At 34.7% G+C, this 19,723-nt stretch overlaps 1 protein-coding gene across 3 annotated transcripts in view; it reads right to left on the reverse strand.

Annotated features, from left to right (window-relative positions):
* Malt1 (MALT1 paracaspase) overlaps positions 1–19,723 on the reverse strand; it is a 55,486-nt gene that overhangs the window by 17,756 nt on the left and 18,007 nt on the right. For 2 of the 3 annotated variants that reach the window (XM_076836576.2, XM_076836579.2), the window contains 7 exons: positions 16,547–16,706; positions 15,764–15,942; positions 14,171–14,267; positions 13,430–13,462; positions 10,817–10,843; positions 7,029–7,061; positions 180–383 (listed from right to left, as the gene is read on the reverse strand). In XM_076836576.2, the coding sequence (XP_076692691.1) occupies positions 180–383; positions 7,029–7,061; positions 10,817–10,843; positions 13,430–13,462; positions 14,171–14,267; positions 15,764–15,942; positions 16,547–16,706 (733 nt within the window). The remainder of the gene's footprint in view (positions 1–179; positions 384–7,028; positions 7,062–10,816; positions 10,844–13,429; positions 13,463–14,170; positions 14,268–15,763; positions 15,943–16,546; positions 16,707–19,723) is intronic. The other variant, XM_076836577.2, reaches the window with a different exon arrangement.

Raw genomic sequence — 19,723 nt, forward strand, 5'->3', positions numbered from 1 at the left:
AAAGACATTGAGCTAAAAAGTTATCAGTTATACATGGAATGAAGATCAAATTTATCTTTTTTTATAAGAAAAATAAAACTCTTCAATAATGTATTTATTTTACCTTTACCCTAATTTTCAATTCTTAACTTGTACAATGAGAATAGTAGATAATTATAAAGAGATTATAAATATCTTACCATATACTCCTTTGTCTAGAAGCAGTAAAAATTCATCCACGGCATTACGCATCTCATATTCAGTAAGATCCAATAATGAAACAACTTTGAAATCTAGCTGTCTTAGTAAGTTGGTCAATTCATACACATCCACCAAAGGAGCTTTAAGTTTGGGGTGCTCCCAGTAATTCATATTTCCTATCAAAAGAGCAACTTTGTCCTTTGCTGTAAAAAAAAAAAAGGTGGGGGCATCGTAGGTTTAAAGGATACACAAATTAAAACCTATGGAAATGATATCATTTTAATATACTTTTGCTTTAAGATTGTATCATTTCATTTCAAATAAGATTTTATCATAATCTAATTTCATTTTAGTACTATTGCTTTATGTAGGAAATCAACACATGAAGGGACTTAAGAGGCTATATGAACAAACAACTGAAATTAAGCCTACAAATACTTTTGAGAACCAAGTAAAGGACATTTGTTAGCTGCAAAGAAATACAATGGTAACTAACATTAAAATACACTTTTATGGCCAGGAGCAGTGGTGCATGCCTATAATCCCAGTGGCTTGGGAGGCCGAGGTAGGAGGATCACGAATTCAAAGCCATCCTCCGCAAATGTGAGGTGCTAAGCAACTCAGTGTGATCCTGACTCTAAATAAAATACAAATTAGGGCTGGGAATGTGACTCAGTGATCAAGTGTCCCTGAATTCAATCCTGGTACTTTCACTGCGCCCCCCCATACTTTTATGGAATTACAACAAAATAATATTCAACTAGACTTTCAGAGCAAATTAAACAAATAATATTTAGAATTGAGTCCCCATCAAATTAGGTCCTGTTTTGCTGAGAACAGAAGAGGTAAAAACAAAAGAAATACCTAAAAAAGAGACATAAAGAAGTCTTATCAGAGCAAGTAAGGGAAAAGATCAGAGAAAAGAAGAAACTCCAGCAGGACTGTATTATTTGTTTCTGCAGTAGCTCTGTAAAGCTACTACTGTCTTCTCCTAACTTCTTTTAAAAATACTTCCTGTCTGTCATGAGGCTATTTGAGGGATATGTGAGCTCAGTGTACTGTGAGACTTTGCTAAAGAGTGGATTCTGATAAAAATAGGCTTTTCTGTGTGTGTGTGTGTGTGTGTGTAAGATACCTATACCTAATGCCTTAAAAGTACCAGCTAGCTTAATCAGGTGTGTGACTTGCTCTAAACAACCAGCTTAGGGCTTAAGAGACTTTACCACTACCTTTCTTTGAGGGTCTAGGGTGTAAACAATATATTATGCAGCCTGTCATATGAAAATATAGCACATTCAATGACCTATAGGACATATTTGAAAAGGATAATAAGTGACTATGCTATTAGTTTATATATTTTAAATTAATCAGTGTTATTGTAGAGTGTACAACTTCTACTTACATTAAAAGAAGTTCACTGTACAATTGCCTTGTTATGCTGACAGCAGTCTCATACATCTTATGTTTACTATATATCAACTGTACTGGGGCCACATTCAGTAATTGACCTACATGGCCTAACAGAGCATTTCTCAGAACATATTGCTGTCATTAAATGACACAGACTATATTTGGGAAAGAAGAGTACAGTTTAGAGAATGCCAAGGTTCAACAATTTGAGAACTATATGCCTCACAATGTATGTATCAATAACAATGGCCCATAACTCTTCCAAAATTTTCCCCAATGATAGTTTTTAATAGGCAGTTCCTAAAATCCCATAGAGCATTTTCTTCAAATTAATGTTAAGAAAATTTATACAAGTAAATCCTACCTTGCCCCATCTACTTGTGAAGCAGTTCCTTGATGGCAGGAGAACTGGGGTGGATTTAGAACAGAGAAGCAGATGCTATGGTTGAAATGAGAGTTGACAAAGACTTATTCCAGAAAACTGGTTGTGGAAAGAGAAAGAAAGAGTAAAACTTTAGAGAAAGGACAGAGAAAAAAATGGTAAAATTTGAATTTGAGGAGTTAAGGAAGAAGAATAAAGAAAAAACTTCAAAACAGTAACTATACAATTTATGTTTGGGTTTTCATATAAAAAATAAATGCAAGAAATTTTTTATGAATACATTAACTGTAAGAACCATCCACAATGGGGCTGGGGATGTGGCTCAAATGGTAGCGCGCTCGCCTGGCATGCGTGCGGCCCGGGTTCGATCCTCAGCACCACAGACAAACAAAGATGTTGTGTTCGCCGAAAACTAACTAACTGACTAACTAAATAAATAAATATTAAAAAATTCTCTGTCTCTCACTCTAAAATAAATAAATAAATAAATAAAAAAGATCTGTGCCATTAAAAAAAAAAAAAAAAAAAGAACCATCCACAACTTTTTGAACACAACCCATTTAGTGGAAAAAGAAACATGGAGTTGGGGGTGTAGCTCAGGGGTAGAGCTCATGTTAGCATGCATGAGGCCCTGCATTCCATCCCAGAACTGCTACCCCCAAAAATAGGATTAAAAAAATAAAAAATGCTAATTCATTACACAAAAGAAAAATGAAACCATTTCAGAAAGATATTTTAACTACATGATCTAGACCTCTTCTAAAGTTTAATGCAGTGTTCTTCAAAAATTGGTAAAGTTTTATATGATTAATTTTGTACCTAATAAATCTAATTATTATGTTACTTATTCAAAATGAGTAAATATCCCTTAGTACCTAGAAAAGGGACTGGTACAAATTAAGTGCTATTAAATATTTGTTAAATAAAAAAATCTTTGCATATGCATCAAAAATTGAGTAACAGCATACAATCTGACTGGCTAAATATATAGTCCTTATTATTCTGATGCATTAAACTTTTTAATGACTCTCCCCCCATGTTCTACAAACTAAGGTCCAAGTTCCTCAGTCCAACAAACAAGGCCATTCTCATTCTAGATCATGCCCATTATCTTTCCAGCTCTAGTAACAGATGATCCTCCAATGAATCATGTATTCTTGCCCTTGTGCAGTACAGATTCACTCTTGAATTTGGGAAGCTCTGTGACTTTTGCTGAGCAACATAATGTGGTGTGACACACTGCCAGTTCTGAGTCCAAGCCTTAAGAGTTCCTGACAGTGTCTACTTTTGGGATCCAGCCACCATGTAAAGAAAGCAGTAGATCACTGAGGGAGAAGGTACAGTAGGAGGGGATCTTCTATCATTCCTCACTAAAATACGTGAGCAAAGCTATCTTGGATGCTGCGGTCCTGATCACTAAGTAACTGCACACCAATGAGTGTTCCTAAAGGAAAACAGTCAAGAATCATCGCTGAACCCAGATGAACTGCAGAATCATGAGAGAAAATAAAACTCCTGTTTTTTAAGATAGTAAATTTTGGAATACTGTTATTCAGCAATAGACTACACTACCACTCTAATCTGTAAATTCCTTTCCTAGGACTCTGCCTTCCCACAGTACTGACCTGCTTATTCCCTACCCAGGTCTCATATCTCCATGCTTACCATGCTTCATTCCTTCTGCCTCAAATACTTTCTCACTTTGTCTACTTGGGATCCTCCTATTTATCTGAAAATTCTCACCTGGGCTTTGTCTCTTAGGTAAAGCCTTCCCTGGGTTCTTCTTGGACAAATTTGATTACCATCTTCTATGAACAATTTCTGAACTATTTCTAAATTCTTTTCCTATTTCTTGTATGGCATGTATTACATATCTATTTGTGTTATAGCATGCATCATGTACTGCATTATTCATTTAACATCTGCGTCCCTCATTAGGATTGCGATGCCCTGAGTTCAGGAGCCAAGGCTTATTCTCTTACTTCACAAAGGGTAGCATAGATGAGACATTTAACGTTTGGTGAATTTCATGATAAAAGCTAAGCTAATCTTTAGTTTATCTTGCTATTCTTTCAATTAGTACAGTTTGAGAAAGGACACCCAACATAAAAGAAGCTGTGGAACTCCTGGGTATATCAATACTCCTGGGTATTGATCCTCAGCTATGAAATTATGTAATCCTAAACAAGTTTCATTAAACACTTAAAGAGTTTTAGCTGGCACAATGGCTCACACCTGTAATCCCAGTGACAGGAGGCTGAGGCAAGAGGATCAAAAGTTCAAGGCTTGCCTTAGCAATATAGCAAGGTCCCAAGCAACTTAGCAAGAACTTATCTCTAAATAAAAAAAATATAAAGTACCTTGGGTTCAGTCTATAGTACCAACCCCCACAAACCACTTATAGCTTTAAATTATCATCTACAAAACACGAGGAAAGTGTTTACATCTCAAGGCATAATTATACATTTCACCAAGTGAAAACACTTAGTTTACTGGTATTACACTAATATTAGTGTATTTGATATTCTACTAAACCATCTTCAACTATTAGCCGGTTACATTTGGACCTCATCATACTGTGTGCTTACATACATATATAAGGATAGAATAGCCATGGCTTTGTTCAGGATACTCTTCTAATAGGACTTTCTTAATAACTGAGGCTTAGGGTTCTAGAGGAAAAATAACAGACCTGCAATGCACAACAACTTACCACTATGAATGAAACAGAGCAGCTTTTTAAAAAAATGCAGTAATTCCTAGTCCCTTGTCTTCTTTAGCACCAAAGGCTTTACCTTCACTGTTGCCAGTTCCATGAGCAAATCCTGAACCTTCCTGTCACCTAAGCTGCTGCACCTCTGTAACCCCAAACAATGTATTTCCTCTCTGTAACCATGATGGTCTCTTATTTATTAACATTTTTGCCCCTATATTTTTTCTTTCAACTCAGTAAACTCTTTATCTCCTGATCCTCATATTCTCCTGCTTTTTCTTGGTAATACTGGTGGTTGGATCCTACTGGGGGTTGAACATGCTAGGCAAGTACTCTTTCACTGAATTACATCCCCAGCCCATCTACTAAACTTTTTAAGGCTGTCTTTCCTTGTGTAGTCTTTATCCCTTGTTTAATTTCTCTAAATACTTGCTCCTTCTGGATGTGCCCTGTAAACTCTACCTCAGTGCCTGGCTTGCAGAAAGGAGCAGGAAAAGTAGTCCATCAGTCTTCCTTCTCTAAAAAGCTGAATTGTTACAGAGAAGTCACAAAACTGATTTGTACCATTATAAATCCTAATTTTTTAAAAAAATATTTATTTTTTAGTTTTAAGTGAACATAATATCTTTATTTTATATTTATGCAGTGCTGAGGATTGAACTCAGTGCCTCAAGCATGCTAGGTGAGCACTCTACCACTGAGTCACAACCCCAGCCCATAAATCCTAATTTTTGAAAGTCTCGGTTTGACTCCTTCCATATTCTCGGAGATGGTAGCTTTAATTTTCTTTAGCCCCTAAATCTCTGCTATTGCCCAAATTCTATATTTAATCTTACTCTACTCTTTTTCTCAATTCTTTAAGCAGAATTACCCAGAAAGGAAAACCATCAATTGAAAAATGTCAACTTCCTGACAAATCTTTCTACATCTTTACCAATCTCTCCTTCCTGCTAAATCACCCCTCTCTCTCCCACAAAATAAGGTTTCAATATTCCACTTAGAGCCAATTTCTCCTTTTTCCATCTTGGCCCAAATCCCTAACATCTCTATGAACTTACTCCATAAATTGTCTTCTCTTTGATGGAACCCTGTAACCTCTCACCTGCAGTTTCAGGAAAGCCCACCTCTCAAATGTAAAGCCTTGTATTTCTCCCACCTTTTCAAGAACATTGATTATACATCTATCCAATGAATCTTGCATTGCTATTTTCCTCAACAAACTAATTTGTTTTTGTTTTCACATGTTCATTTCTTTTTTTTTCTTTTTAAAGTTTTTAGTTGTAGATGGACACAATACCTTTATTTTATTTGTTTATTTTTATGTGGTGCCAGGGATCAAACTCAGTGCCTCATATATGCTAGGCAAGCACTCACCACTGAGCCCCAACTCCGGCCCACATGTTCACTTCTGAATCATTCTTTATCTACATATTTTACCTACATCTGAACCGCCAGCAAAAGCTCAATAACTGACCCATGTTAGGTGGGCGCTGTTGACATTTCACTAAAAGTAAAAATGGCTTCTTTAGTAACCAAATCCAGTGGTGAATTTTAGATATTTCCTTACCTGACTTTCATTGAAATCAATATATTGACTGTTTTTACCCTTTTAAATGTTAATCTGCTAACTTTTACATGGTATGAATCTCCTGGATATTCTCCAATTTTCTTGGTTTTCTCCCTTATATTTTCTTCTCTAAGCATTCTTTAAATGCAACTGTTCAGTTATATCTTGCCCTTCATTCTCTTCTGTTCCCCCTGGAGAGGATGGGAAATCAAATGCCAAAATTTACTGCAATCCCTATGGCTTTTCTAATTTCTACCCCACCAAGAAGTCATGTTAAGCACTTCCTTTTTATGATCTATTTAACAGGCACATGTTTCTCTTTGATTACATTTGTGATAAACACAGAAATCACGCCACAAAAACCGACCCCTGAAATGGAATTTGTCATCTTTTTAAAGCCTCTTTCTTTTCTAATTTCTTCTAAAAATATTAAAAATAAATGCTTGGTCCTAAATGGATTACACCTGTAATCTTAGCAACAACTTGGGAGACTAAGGCAGGAGGATTACAAGTTTAAGGCCAGCTCTGGCAAGTTAGCAAGACCCTGTCTCAAAATAAAAGTAAAAATAAAAATAAAAAAGGCTGGGAAGTGGCTCAGTGGTAGAGCACCCTGGGTTCAATCCCAGTACCGGGGGGGGGGGGGGGGGGGGAAAGGGTCTCAACATTCAAATGTTTATAAAACCAAGTTACAATATCTTAAATCCCTTCATGATCATCATAAAATAGAATTAAATTATGTTAATTATATTTGACTATGCACTTTAAACTCTACTCACCCAAAGGCTGGTCAGTTGTTTGCTCTTTATTATCTATATAAAGATAAAGAAAGCAAAACAGATGTTATTATTTATGATACAAGTATTTTCAGAGCTAAAGATGTGAGAAAAGTAATGAATGAAAACATCAGCAAAGTCATTAAAATGAAGAATATGGTAGAACAGAATTCACTAAAGGCTGGAAAGGGGAGGGGAGATAGACAATGGGCACCAAAACACAGAGGAGGTGAAGGAGTTCTGTCATACTATAACCAAAGGACTTAAAAACAGAATACTACAGGGACACAGCCACATCAATATTTATAGCAGCACAATTCACAATAGCTAAACTGTAGAACCAACCTAGATGCCTTTCAGTAGATGAATGGATAAAGAAAATGTGGTACATATACACAATGGAATATTATTCAAGCATTAAAAGAGAATTAAATCATGGCATTTGCAAGTAAATGGATGGAGCTGGAGAATATAATGCTAAGTAAAGTTAGCCCATCCCCAAAAAACCCAAATGCCAAATGTTTTCTCTGATTTAAGGATGCTGATTCATATTGTGGTTGGTGGGGGTGTGGGAGAATTGGATGAACTCTGGATAGGGCAAGGGGGAAGGGAGGGGGTCTTTGGGTAGAAAAAGTGGAATGAGATGGACATCATTACCCTAAGCACATGTTTGAAGACGAATGATGTGACTCTACTTTGTGTACAACCAGAGATATAAAAAACTGTGCTCTATATGTGTAATATAAATTGTAATGCATTCTGCTGTCATATATAACAAATTAAAAAAAAAAAAACAAACCTGCAACTGCAGTCTACAACACATACAGATTTCAAAATAATTAGAGAAGCATTTGAAGGTTCCTTACACACAGGACTGATAACATTTGAGATGAAGATGCTAATTATAGCGTGATATGATCATTACACACTGTATACATGTATCAGATTACATTGTGCTCCATAAATAAGTACAAATATTATATGTCAATTAAAATATAAAGAATTTAACCCTGGGTTCAACTGAAAGCAAAACAAAACAACAAAAACAAAGAAAGACTTTAAAAGGAAAAAAAAGTACATCTAGTTCCTAATAACTAATTTACTGTTTTAAAATTTTCAGATTTTTAAATTAGTGCTTTAGAGTTATGCGTTATAGCTGGGTTCATCCCAACAAATTCATATACGCATGGAATTCAATTTCAGATCACGATCCCCCACTTTTCCTTTCCATCCTCCCATCCCTCCCCTGTTGTCCTTCCTCTATTCCTTTCATTCATCTATTTATATTTGATTATTTTACTTATACATAAAGGTGAAATTCACACACACACACACACATACACACACACACACGATTTTTAAAGAATTCATTCTGTATTACCCTTCCATTTCCCATCCCTCCATTCTGCCTCTAAAATCTTCTACACAACTGATCTTCCCTTTAAGACTTTCATATTTTTAATAAAACTATATAAGGATGAATGGAATTGGAAACAAGGTAGGGGAGTTCCTTTGATAACTGAATGACAAAACTGGGGTAATAATCCTTAATACTTTACTAGCAATAACAATCTGAAAATGGGAGTGGTGTTAAGAATAAGTACCAGCAGTAACACTGATGCTTTGGTTGGCACTGTTATAACTGCTCTCTACACAACAGATTTAATTAGACCTCACTTTACCCCATGAAGTATGTGTTATCATCAACTCCATCATACAGATAAAGAAAGAGGTTCAACTCAGTCACTTGCCCAAAGCTGTCAAGCTGGTAGTAGCAAATCTAGATTTTGACTGAAGGAGTCTCATTCTTGATCCTACACTCTTACTGTTATTCTACATAGAATGAAATCCCTCTCATCCTTGAAAGCCACCAGGAAGAGAGGGAGGGAAAGATGCAGTTCAATCCATTGTATGCCCACTTCTGTAGGGAGGGTAACTATTCACACATTTAGTAATATAAATGCTACAGGAGCCTATTACAAACACAAACTTTGCCCACGTCACTTTTTTTTTTTTTTTGTACCAGGGATTGAAACCAGGAGTGCTTAACCACTAAGCCTCATTCCCAATCCTTATAATATTTTATTTAGAAATAGGGTCTTCCTGAGTTGCTTAGGGCCTCACTAAGTTGTTGAGGCTGGCTTTGAACTTGCAATCCTTCTGCCTCAGCTTCCTGAGCCATGGGATTACAGGCATGTGCTATGGGCCAGCCATGTGTCCCTCTTTTTAAACTCAAATTTTTTGTCTCTATGAATCTTGGGGAGTTAAGGAAGAAGAGGGGCAGGAAAATTTTAGAAGTTTAGTAATGGATGTAAGCAGAAGGTTTTATGAAATAACTTCACAATGTTCATGAAAGGGCAAGAAATAATAAATTTAGGAAGAAGGATTCAATGTAGACCAAGTGAAACAACATCTGATGGTTCTCAACTGTATTTAGTTCTGAATGTTTGAAGCAAGTCTCAGGGTTCACATGAATTCGAGGATATCACAGCAAGGAAACTGATATATTTTGGTAATGGTGCTTTTTTTTTTTTTTCTTTATCTAGGTTGCCAATAGGCAATTAGCACAGCTCAAACAGCATTTAGAATGATATATCTTTATTAATTAAATAGAAAACTATTAATTAAATACTTCATTTAATTAATAGCAAATAGCAAATAGGAGCTTGGGTATAGCTCAGTGGTAGAGTGCTTGCATGGCATGCACAAGGCCCTGGGTTTGATTCCTCACATTGCCAAAACCAAAAACCAAACAAACAAAAACTCCATACAAAAAACACACAAACTAGTTATGTGTGTTAAAATAATGAGAAATAATGACTTTCTGTAGACATCAGATTATATAATTCCCTTCTTAATGTATTGCTGCATGCTTTTACTTTCAATCTATTCACAGTCTCACACATCTATCTGTACCTTTTAGAATGCCTCATAAGCTATACTGACATCCTCTGCTTTACATTTTGATAGACCTTTTATCCTAGTTAAAGTCTTCCTTTACCTTGTTCAGAAATCCGTTCTGATTAAAATCAGCCTAGATTCTTAATACAGCCTGCATATTCCTGCCATCTGTCAGTCTCTTAATGGTCACTGAGAAGCCTACTTGCATAGTGCCAGCTTTCCCCATTCACACACATCTCACCTCAGGTAAAGGTGACCTACCTAGCTACTTCAGATGCATTCTGTGTCTCCAGAATGGAGAACATGGGCTAAAGTATGACCTGTTCGGAAATGTAGCCTGTCAGTTTTTTTGCAGTGCTGTGAATCAAACGTAGGGCTTCAAGCATGCTAACCATGAGTTGCACTGAGTTGCACTCCAACCACTATCACTCTTCCAAACCTACTTCCCTTTTACCAAATTAAAGATCATCATATTACCCATTAACTCTTGTTTATGATATAAGGAATAATGCACAATTATAAAAATACAATAATATTTTATGCTGCCTCAAATACTTAGTTTTCTACCATTATTTTTGTTTCACTTGCATGAAATTCAACTTCATGTAAGTAATTTCACCTCTAAATTATATTCTTTCAATAAAAAATTACTATTATTACTGTACCAAGAATTATCTATGGTATTTTTACTGTATTCAATCACTTAAAAATTTAAAACTAGGGGTTGGGGTTGTGGGTCAGCGGTAGAGCGCTTGCCTAGCATGTGCAAGGCCCTGGGTTTGATCCTCAGCACAACATAAAAATAAATAAACAAAATAAAGATATTGTGTACAATTAAAAAAATATTTAAAAAAATTTAAACTAAAACATTTTATGTTTGTACTACTCACCAGGATGCCCAAAATCATTTAGTTCATCTGAAACAGAATAAGGGAAAATATATTACTTTAAATAATCTGCCAATTTCACACAAACAGACTAGAGAAGTAGTTTTTGAGTTCTTAAATTATGTCATAACGTATTATTAGTTTAGAACTTTTCAAACTAAATGAAGAAGCCATGCAAATACTGCATAGGAAAGAATGCTGTTGTGGACATCATTTAGGACTATTAAGCTACTGTTGTTTTCGTTAAATACTGAAAATTTAAATAAATTCATTCACAATTTGTTCAAAGTTTTAGATATTCTGGCCAATTATGGGGGTGGGGGAACTCACAAGAGGTCTATTTGTGGCAACTGTAAACTTCTTGAAACTAACAAAACTTTAATTTTAGAACATTATAAAATTTACAAAACTACTGTACTCACTGACTTAGTCCCCCCCACTTTTTAATCATCTTAGGTTAGTATGGTGTATCTGTCATGACTAATGAGCCATTTTATATTCTTTTTTGTTCTAGGACTCCATTTAGGAAACAATTGCTCAGACATTCCTTATTTCCAATGAATGGATAGTCTTGAGGAGAAATTGGTCAGGTATTTTGTAGAATGTCCCTTTACTGGGCTTTCCCTGACGTTTTCCTTCTGGTTACTCGTGGTTTCTCAAAAAGTGATTATGCTTCAGGGAAGTAGAGTGGTTTTAGAATTAGCCTGTACCCACTCTGGGTCATCTTACCACGGCTCAAGAACAGTTAAAATATTCCAAGCAAATGTCCATGTCAATATAGCCACTATTTCTAAAATTCTTCAAAAAATTTTATGAAGGTAAAAACTAACATTAACAATACATTGCAAATGTTATACTATTCATAAAGTGTTATGCAGAAATTTTATTATTATATGTGGCATAAATCAATCTAAGAGTGGTATGAAGCAGTGCATGGGGTGTGGAAAATTTCTTCTGCCTTCAGTCTACTCATTTCCAGTAGTTATGTCAGCACATTCTTAGCAAGGCTGTTTCACACGTTTGTCATACAGTTAGGTGCTTTGGGCATATTCTGCATTCCACTGTGGGGGACCCTTCCTCTGGCCTCCTAAGTGATTGTTTAAAATCTGTACATGTGCATTACTGCCGCAGTTTTAACACAGGACAGATTCCATGCCACTCAAACCCCTAGACTTCACCTATTCAACCTCTGCCCCTTGTCCTAATCAAACATTTTAACAAAATACACAAAATGAAATAGAGGACATTATATTTTGTAGGTTAAAAAAAGATATAACATGGGATACTGTTCACAATATGTATCAATTCACCAACTATAAAATATCTCATCTTTATAGGCTCTTTAGAAAAAATTGGATCTAACTTTTCACTCTGAAATTTTTGGAGCAACTTCACCACTAGACTTTCATCTCTACGTGTTCTGAATAGAGCTATCCGAAAAAAACAAATTTTTATATTTTTTTGCCACTGAAAAAAAATTACTTGAGAAATTGTGCAGGTATAGAAGCAGCATGGCAGGGTGATAATCACACGCATCACCATGAAGCCAAATGACAGAGCTCTCTTTTTATTTATTTTCACAGTGTTCAGGTATCCAATATTAGGATGTTTAAAAGAAAATATGCAATTAGGCAAAAAGGAGTTAGAGAGATGTTTGATGAGTAAATCTTCACATGGCTCTCTCACCTAGGGTTAACAGATCATGGATTAGAACTCCCTTATGTGAGAAAATTCTTATTTATTACCATGTACCAGGATAAAAACAATAGTTACAGTATTTTAAAGTGATATGATATGAAAGACAGGAGATATGAAAGACAAGAAAACCAGAAAACATGATTTAACATTATTTTCTTACTTTATCCAAGTAGAACCCAAGATTATGTAGTAGTCTGAAGAGGCAGCAAGTGAAAAAATACTTTGCTATCCACAGACATAATTTTACAAATCAATGTGACAGCACACTAAGGGAAGGTATCTAAGTTTTAATATTTACTCTTTACTCATTACAATTTAAGTACAATGTTTGGCTAATTAAAATATATTAGAAGTTTGTGTTGAAATAGATTTTCCATTTTTTACATATTATGGTACAGGTGACTATAATCTATAGATTTGTAGCTTAAAAAATTCTTGTATTATTTTCAGAATATTTACTATTTGATTAAAACATGTAATAAACAACAAATCTCCTGTTCTGAAACTTTTATAGTAACTACATTTGCATTTGGGGGGCATCTTATAAAGGCTAACAGATAAAGTAATCTAAACAAATATTCATGACAATATAGCTACATATTATATAAATTTTTGTATGATAAAAATCAACATTAAGGATTAATCATAAATGTTCATTATTTAAAACAAGTTATGCAGGAGCTTTGTTATATACAACAGAAAATCAACTTAAGACTAATAATTTCAGAATTTTGGTTTAATAGGATCTGTGGCAATTCATAAAACTTCAATGACTAACACACATTATTCTTCAATCAAAATAATTTCTTAGAGCTAGTATTTTTTCCATCACTGCACTCAGTAAGCTAGAGCACTTCACCAGTCCCCAGAGCAACCAGCATGCAAGAGCCTTGGTCTTGAACCAAAGAATTACACTACCTTCAGTGCACTCCACTGCCTCATCTGTTCTTCCTTGTTTCAGAGAAAACAAATTTGAATATATTATAATTCATGATCTTATGAAGGGCAGCCATCAAGCAAAGAGATAAATAGCACAAAAACATGTGGGCATACCAACCCATGCATCACCATCATCTACTACTAACAACAGGATCACACACATAGTAAGCTTCAATAGCATAAATTCCCCAATTATGCTGTTCATAGTGGGGATTGTTGAGTAATAATTATGTTTTCCTTTATGAGTCTGTGATGTTTACTTTTTAAAATGTTTTATTAAAAAATTTTTTCTGTGCTGGGGTTGTGGCTAAGAGGTAGAGTGCTTGCCTAGCATGTGTGAGGCATTGGGTTTAATCCTTAGTAACACATAAAGTAAAATAAAGACCTTACACCTAGAACTAAAAAGTAAGTATTTAAAAAAATCTTTTTCTATCAAATCAAGGTTTTTTTTGTATGTAAAGCTTTAAAGAATATGTTTTTTTGCCATGAATGTTTATAAAACATTTCAAGAAAATTAAAATTACTTAAATGGCTTTTGTTTGGATTCATTTTGCTTTTGTATGTGACTCTAGATATGAATTTAGTGTGCATTCTCTCAAATTCTATATAAACAATATAACTCCTGACATCAAACACACTGTTAAATAGTATGGGGTTAAAAGTAGAATTTCTTTTGCATAAATGTTTCAGTTTATATAGCTTATGAGTAATACAGCTTACCTATGATGACATCTACCTTCTTGCTATCCTGACTGTCTCGATCATTATAAACGTGACACCAGTAGGTTCCTTGATGTTCTAAATCCACATAGGGCACCTGTATCAATATTAGAACACATACACATTTTACCTTAAAGTTTTAATTTAAATTGGCTTGGAGAAAAGTCATCTTGTACTAAAAAAAATTTCTAAAACATTTCAGAAGGCTTTAAATGTTCTTAGATTATTTCCATTTACTAGGCTAAATAGTAGCAAGGAAATAATATGATTTCAATAGTGGTGAGTTTGGCATAATACTATTTGGAATTTTATACAGACACCAGGATTAAATTCTAATTTAAGAACCAATTAATTTAATTTATTTTTATTTTTTTATTTTTTCAAAACAGAAAATAAATATTTTAATGTACTGTTACATTCATTTCCATTAGAATATATTTATGGAACTTACACCAATACCATTTTTAATTGGCTATTCTTTCTATTTACATGTAGTTATTTACCTCTCGGAGAGGTTAGCAATTTAGGAATAATTATTAAAATAATAATTTACTTACATATTGGTCTTCCCCAAGTGCAGGATTAAATATCAGATACTAAATTTATAACCACATTTGTCAACACTTTATATTTTACCTTCTTATACTAACATTAGGAGGAAATCCTTGATTTTACAATGTAATGTTAGAATGTGCTAGTATTAAAAGTTCATTAGAGTAAAACTGAACCTCAAGTCATTATATGTCATAATAACCAAGGTACATAATTTTACATAGTTTTGTAACTGCAATATTATTATATACATAAATGTCCTATGTAAGTCTTAATTTGGCTTATGATATCAATTAGCTAAAAAATTATTCATTAGCAAAATAAAGCTTTATTTGAGAAAGTTATCTTATTTAAGTTAAACACATTTTAGTACTATATGTAAAGTTTTAATATTTGGTAAGGAAAATTTATTCTTATCATCCCTTCTTTTTTATTATTACAGGGAGAATCTTGCCCTGGGTTATACAGTACAGTGGGTTATAATTATTTATGTAACTTTTATCAATTAATTAAACTTAACTTTCATGATATCCTTTTATTTATCTATAAAATAAGGGCAATGAAATAATATATTACCCCTAAGATCTCTTCCAGTTCTAAAATATAATAGTAAAGAGTAAATTATATAAATTTGTACATTTATAAAAATGTACCTCTTAAAATGATTTCAAAATAGCCTTGTAAAATATGAATTTCTATGTTGCAAAACTGTCAACCACAATTTACTTTCTTACTCAGTTCTAAAATATACTTACTTTATCAAGTCTCCTTAGAATATGCTGAAATAATGTCAAAACCAAGATGTTGTATTTGAGCATTATAAACATCGTTGATAATGATTATATAATTTTTTGGTTAACATAGATACAGCCCTCATTATGAAATGAAATAAAGTCAGCAGAACCAATTAATTTTAAATCAAAAGGGACTTGAAATAAAAATGTTGAAAACATTCAAGCACCTTGAATATGAGTTTTAGTGTTCACTTTTCATTTTAATTCTACCATTTATTTCCCCAAACCCCCCAAATCAACTACCTACCATGTATAGCTTTTTTGTCTCATGTGGTAATGGTGATTCATTTTTGAACCACTGGTAGTGAGGAATAGGGCTTCCAATAGCAACACACTGTAAAACCAATGTGCTGCCTAGCATTAGCTTTTGGGACTTTGGTTCAACACAAATTTGCAACCTGGATTCAGACAAGCTATCCGGACTTCCTTAAATTAAAAGAAAAAAATCTCTAGGTTAAAAATAAAAAATACATTTTTCCTATAATTAAAAAAAATACATAAGTCCAAGTTCACTATTCAGTTTTCACAATCTTTAAAAACATTTGCCAAATTAAGTTTCACAAAACTGTAGTATTATCAGAAACATTAAGAGATGTTCTGAGGATAAGCAAGTGCTATGATAAGTAAGTTTAGAAAATTCTGAATTAAGCAAAGTTAACAGGCAGGTAATGGGGAGAAAATAAGCTTGAGATGGAGATGCTGTGCATGAAGGCAGAGTAATAGGTAATGGAAACTGCAGGGTAGAGGAGCTCAGCAATAGGGACCAGTCTGAGAAGATTCTGTGTTATCTTAGAAGATGGCGTGAGCATGCAAGTGTGCATATGCACGAACACGAACACACACACACACACACACACACACACGAAAGATGATTAAACCACATGGGGTCAAATCTTAGTGACTAGTGACAATGTATTAGACAAAGTATGTATGTGAGCTTTTGTTACTATTTTGACACTTTGAAGTTCTTTTAAAGTAAAAAGAGTTAAGGCAATTCATCAATCAATATTAAACTTCTTTTGTCACTTACTCCGGAAGCTTTCTGTTACTTCTGTCACATCACAAACATCCAGCTGTGACCACTGGCTGAATTCAAAGGTAAGATTATTATTAACACGACAGACATAAAAGCCCGCATCTTTTACATGCACAGTGTTAAAAATAAGTTCTGATGCATTTCCATATGGAATCTGTGAAGGAATAAGGGAATATAAGTGTATATTCATCAAAAAGGCATCTTAAAATATATGACATAATTCATGATATAAATTTGGTAATTTTCCCCCTCCAAGTTCTGAAATATTAAAAAAAAAACAAATAATAGCATTTGGAGTTATTTAGGACTTGAGTTAATAGAAATCAAGAGCCTTTTTAAAAAAAAATCATTAAAAGGAGTGAGATGTCCTCCAAATATCTTCCTGAAACTAATAGAAAAGCTGCTCTGCTATAAAAACAGTTCAAATGTTCAGTACTGAAAGGATTTGCAACTGCAACCTTTGTAAGTTAAGTAGCATATAACATGATAAACATCACTATGGTGTGGAGAAAACATAATTAGACCTGGCTATAACTTTCAGTTTAGACCAAATGAGCTGTGAATACATGGACACATTATTTCACCTCATCTACAAAATTCTGTAAGAGGATAATCTTCTTTAACAAACTATATCCAGCTGGGCAGAAAAGGGTTATGGAAAGCATGTAAGTGATAGGAGGGATGGCCACTCAGGGTCTCCTGAGTTCTTCTGCCTGGGCTCTGTCAGTGTAGTAAGGTTTCTTTCACCTTTGCTGCTCCCAGCAATTCAACAACTCCACCCAACTTGGGCACACTGCCAAGGGGCTTCCTCAAGTGCTGCCTCATTGTGTTACAGCAGCCCCTTGCAAGGTTATTTCAAGGAGACTGCAACTCTTCCTTTCCATACTCCAACCAACTCAACTCTCAGTACAAGAGCAAGAGCATTTCATTGAAAATGGAACTACTGGGAGGAGAGGCTGTACTTAGCATGGCCTGACAATCCTTTTATGTTACCCTGCTAAGCCTGCTTTCCCATTAGATGATTCAGTAAACTTTCAAATCTCTTGCAATCCTACTTCTCTCAGACATTGAATACAGAGAGAAATTCTTTCCTCTTGCTGCCACTGAATCACAAACCCACCTATCAGTGCCCATGCCTATTTATAACTGCCCTCTTCCTTCCTGTTCAAATGGAAGATGCATCTTTCTAACAAAGACTGCTTGGGCTAAAGACCTGTGAAGACCCACTTGGCACCTCAAGAGTTAGTGTGAAGATTGTATTAAATGAAAGACATCTGGGATTAAACAGAAGCAGAAAAAAGTATTCTCATATGTCTCTTTTCTGACCAAAAGAAGAAAATTCTGGGAAATGAGGCTGCCATAAATTCCTTCCTAGGGTAACTTCTGCTCCTTGGAAGGTGACCAGAGTAAACCTACTATAAATCCCCTCTCCAGTTTTATGGCTATGAAGAACAGGAAAAGACGCAGCACCACTCAAATATTATCACAAACTTTCCTACTCCCCTTATTCTTCTAGAAATTCTTTGTTATTTTCCACAGAAGTTTCTATGCAACTTAGGTATTTAACCAGTTAGCAAGTAACTTCTTTGTAGATTCCTGCATACATATGAATAACCTCCTTCTCTTGCTATTTGCAGGTTCCCATCACTGGAGGCAGAGCAAACACTTTTCTTTTCCAACAATCCCATCCCCTCTGATTTTGCTCCTGCAATGCATCTATTTCTCCCATTTACTCTATCACTCTCCAAAACACACTCTAGTACCTTCTACCTTAAGTCAAAAAACAAACCTGTCTTGACTCCACATGCCTCCTCCAGGAAGTACTGAAGAAGCTGGCCACCCTTTCTTCTTGAAATACTTTACTTTTTATTTTTCCTGGTTTCTTTACTGGTTCATCCTTTAATACGGAACTCTCAATGTTATCTATCTCACCAGATATCCAAACTGCCTAGCTGATTCACTTGGATGTATAATAGACATTTCAAATTTAACATGTCTAAAGTCAAATCCTTGATGTTTCTCCCTAAATCTATTGCAGTCTTCTCAACACCTCAGCATAAATATGTCCCAGATGCTCAAGTGGAAAACCTAGTCACCATCCTCTACCTTTCTTCCTTCTTCCTCATGTTCCACATCCTAGCTATCAGCTGACCAACTCTATCCAAAATACAAGCTGAAATACCCTGGGATCCATCTCTACTGCTTTACCCAACTCCATACTAGGGTTATTTCTTTTCCAGCACAGTCAGTAGATACCTGGTCTTCTTTGATGTTCTCTGTTTCCTTCAAATGTTTTTGTGTTAAAAACATAAATCCTCCCATACTACTTATCTTGCTTAAAACCTTTGTGGCTTCTCACTTTATGCTTATTTTCTTACCACATGCTTATTTTCTCCTATCTCTGAACTCAAAGAAATGATCACATTTGCTTACCATCCCCTCCCCCCCAAAATGGGCAGGGACCTTGCATTTCACTGCTCCATTGTCATTCCTCTGAATGTGACCTGGCACAAAACAGGTGCTCCACAAATACTTAAGTGGATATCTCCTAAAATAGACCGAGGAACATAAGAGTGGTCTGGTAAAACTTGACTTGTTAGAATTTTCAAATCCACTACAGGGCTGAGGATGTAGCTCAGTGGTAGAGCATTTGCTTAGCACATATGAGATCCTCGGTTTCATCCCAACAGGACACACAAAAAAGTCTTTTCTATGAACAACCAACAATAAAAATTAAAAAAAAAAAAAGTCTTTTCTAAAATCCACTTTAGCTCTTCATATCTAAGATGTACTCCACAACCACTACATTTACACCTTTCTCCAATCAGGAAAAACCTTAAAAATGTAGGCTTAATGCAGTAGGGTTTTTCTATTACTTATCTTGCAAAAGGTGTTTATTCAAATAAAAGCAACTTTGCAATAGAAAAAAAATGGTAAAAATACCTTTCACTACTATGTTCCAACAGCCAAGGCACATATTTAATTCTTATAACTCCTGATGGTAGGAGTTCATGTGGTGAATAACAGTAGTCAGCGTTCCAACACAGACCTGTCTAGCTCCAAAACCTACATGTAATCTTTTTACTACATTCCATATTTGCTCTACTTTACCTATGAAGGGATGGAAATAAAAAAAAATGATATAAAACCACAAACTTTTTCTATGGTTTA

Source organism: Callospermophilus lateralis, chromosome 17, assembly GCF_048772815.1.
Source record: "Callospermophilus lateralis isolate mCalLat2 chromosome 17, mCalLat2.hap1, whole genome shotgun sequence".
Classification (NCBI taxonomy): Eukaryota; Metazoa; Chordata; class Mammalia; order Rodentia; family Sciuridae; genus Callospermophilus; species Callospermophilus lateralis.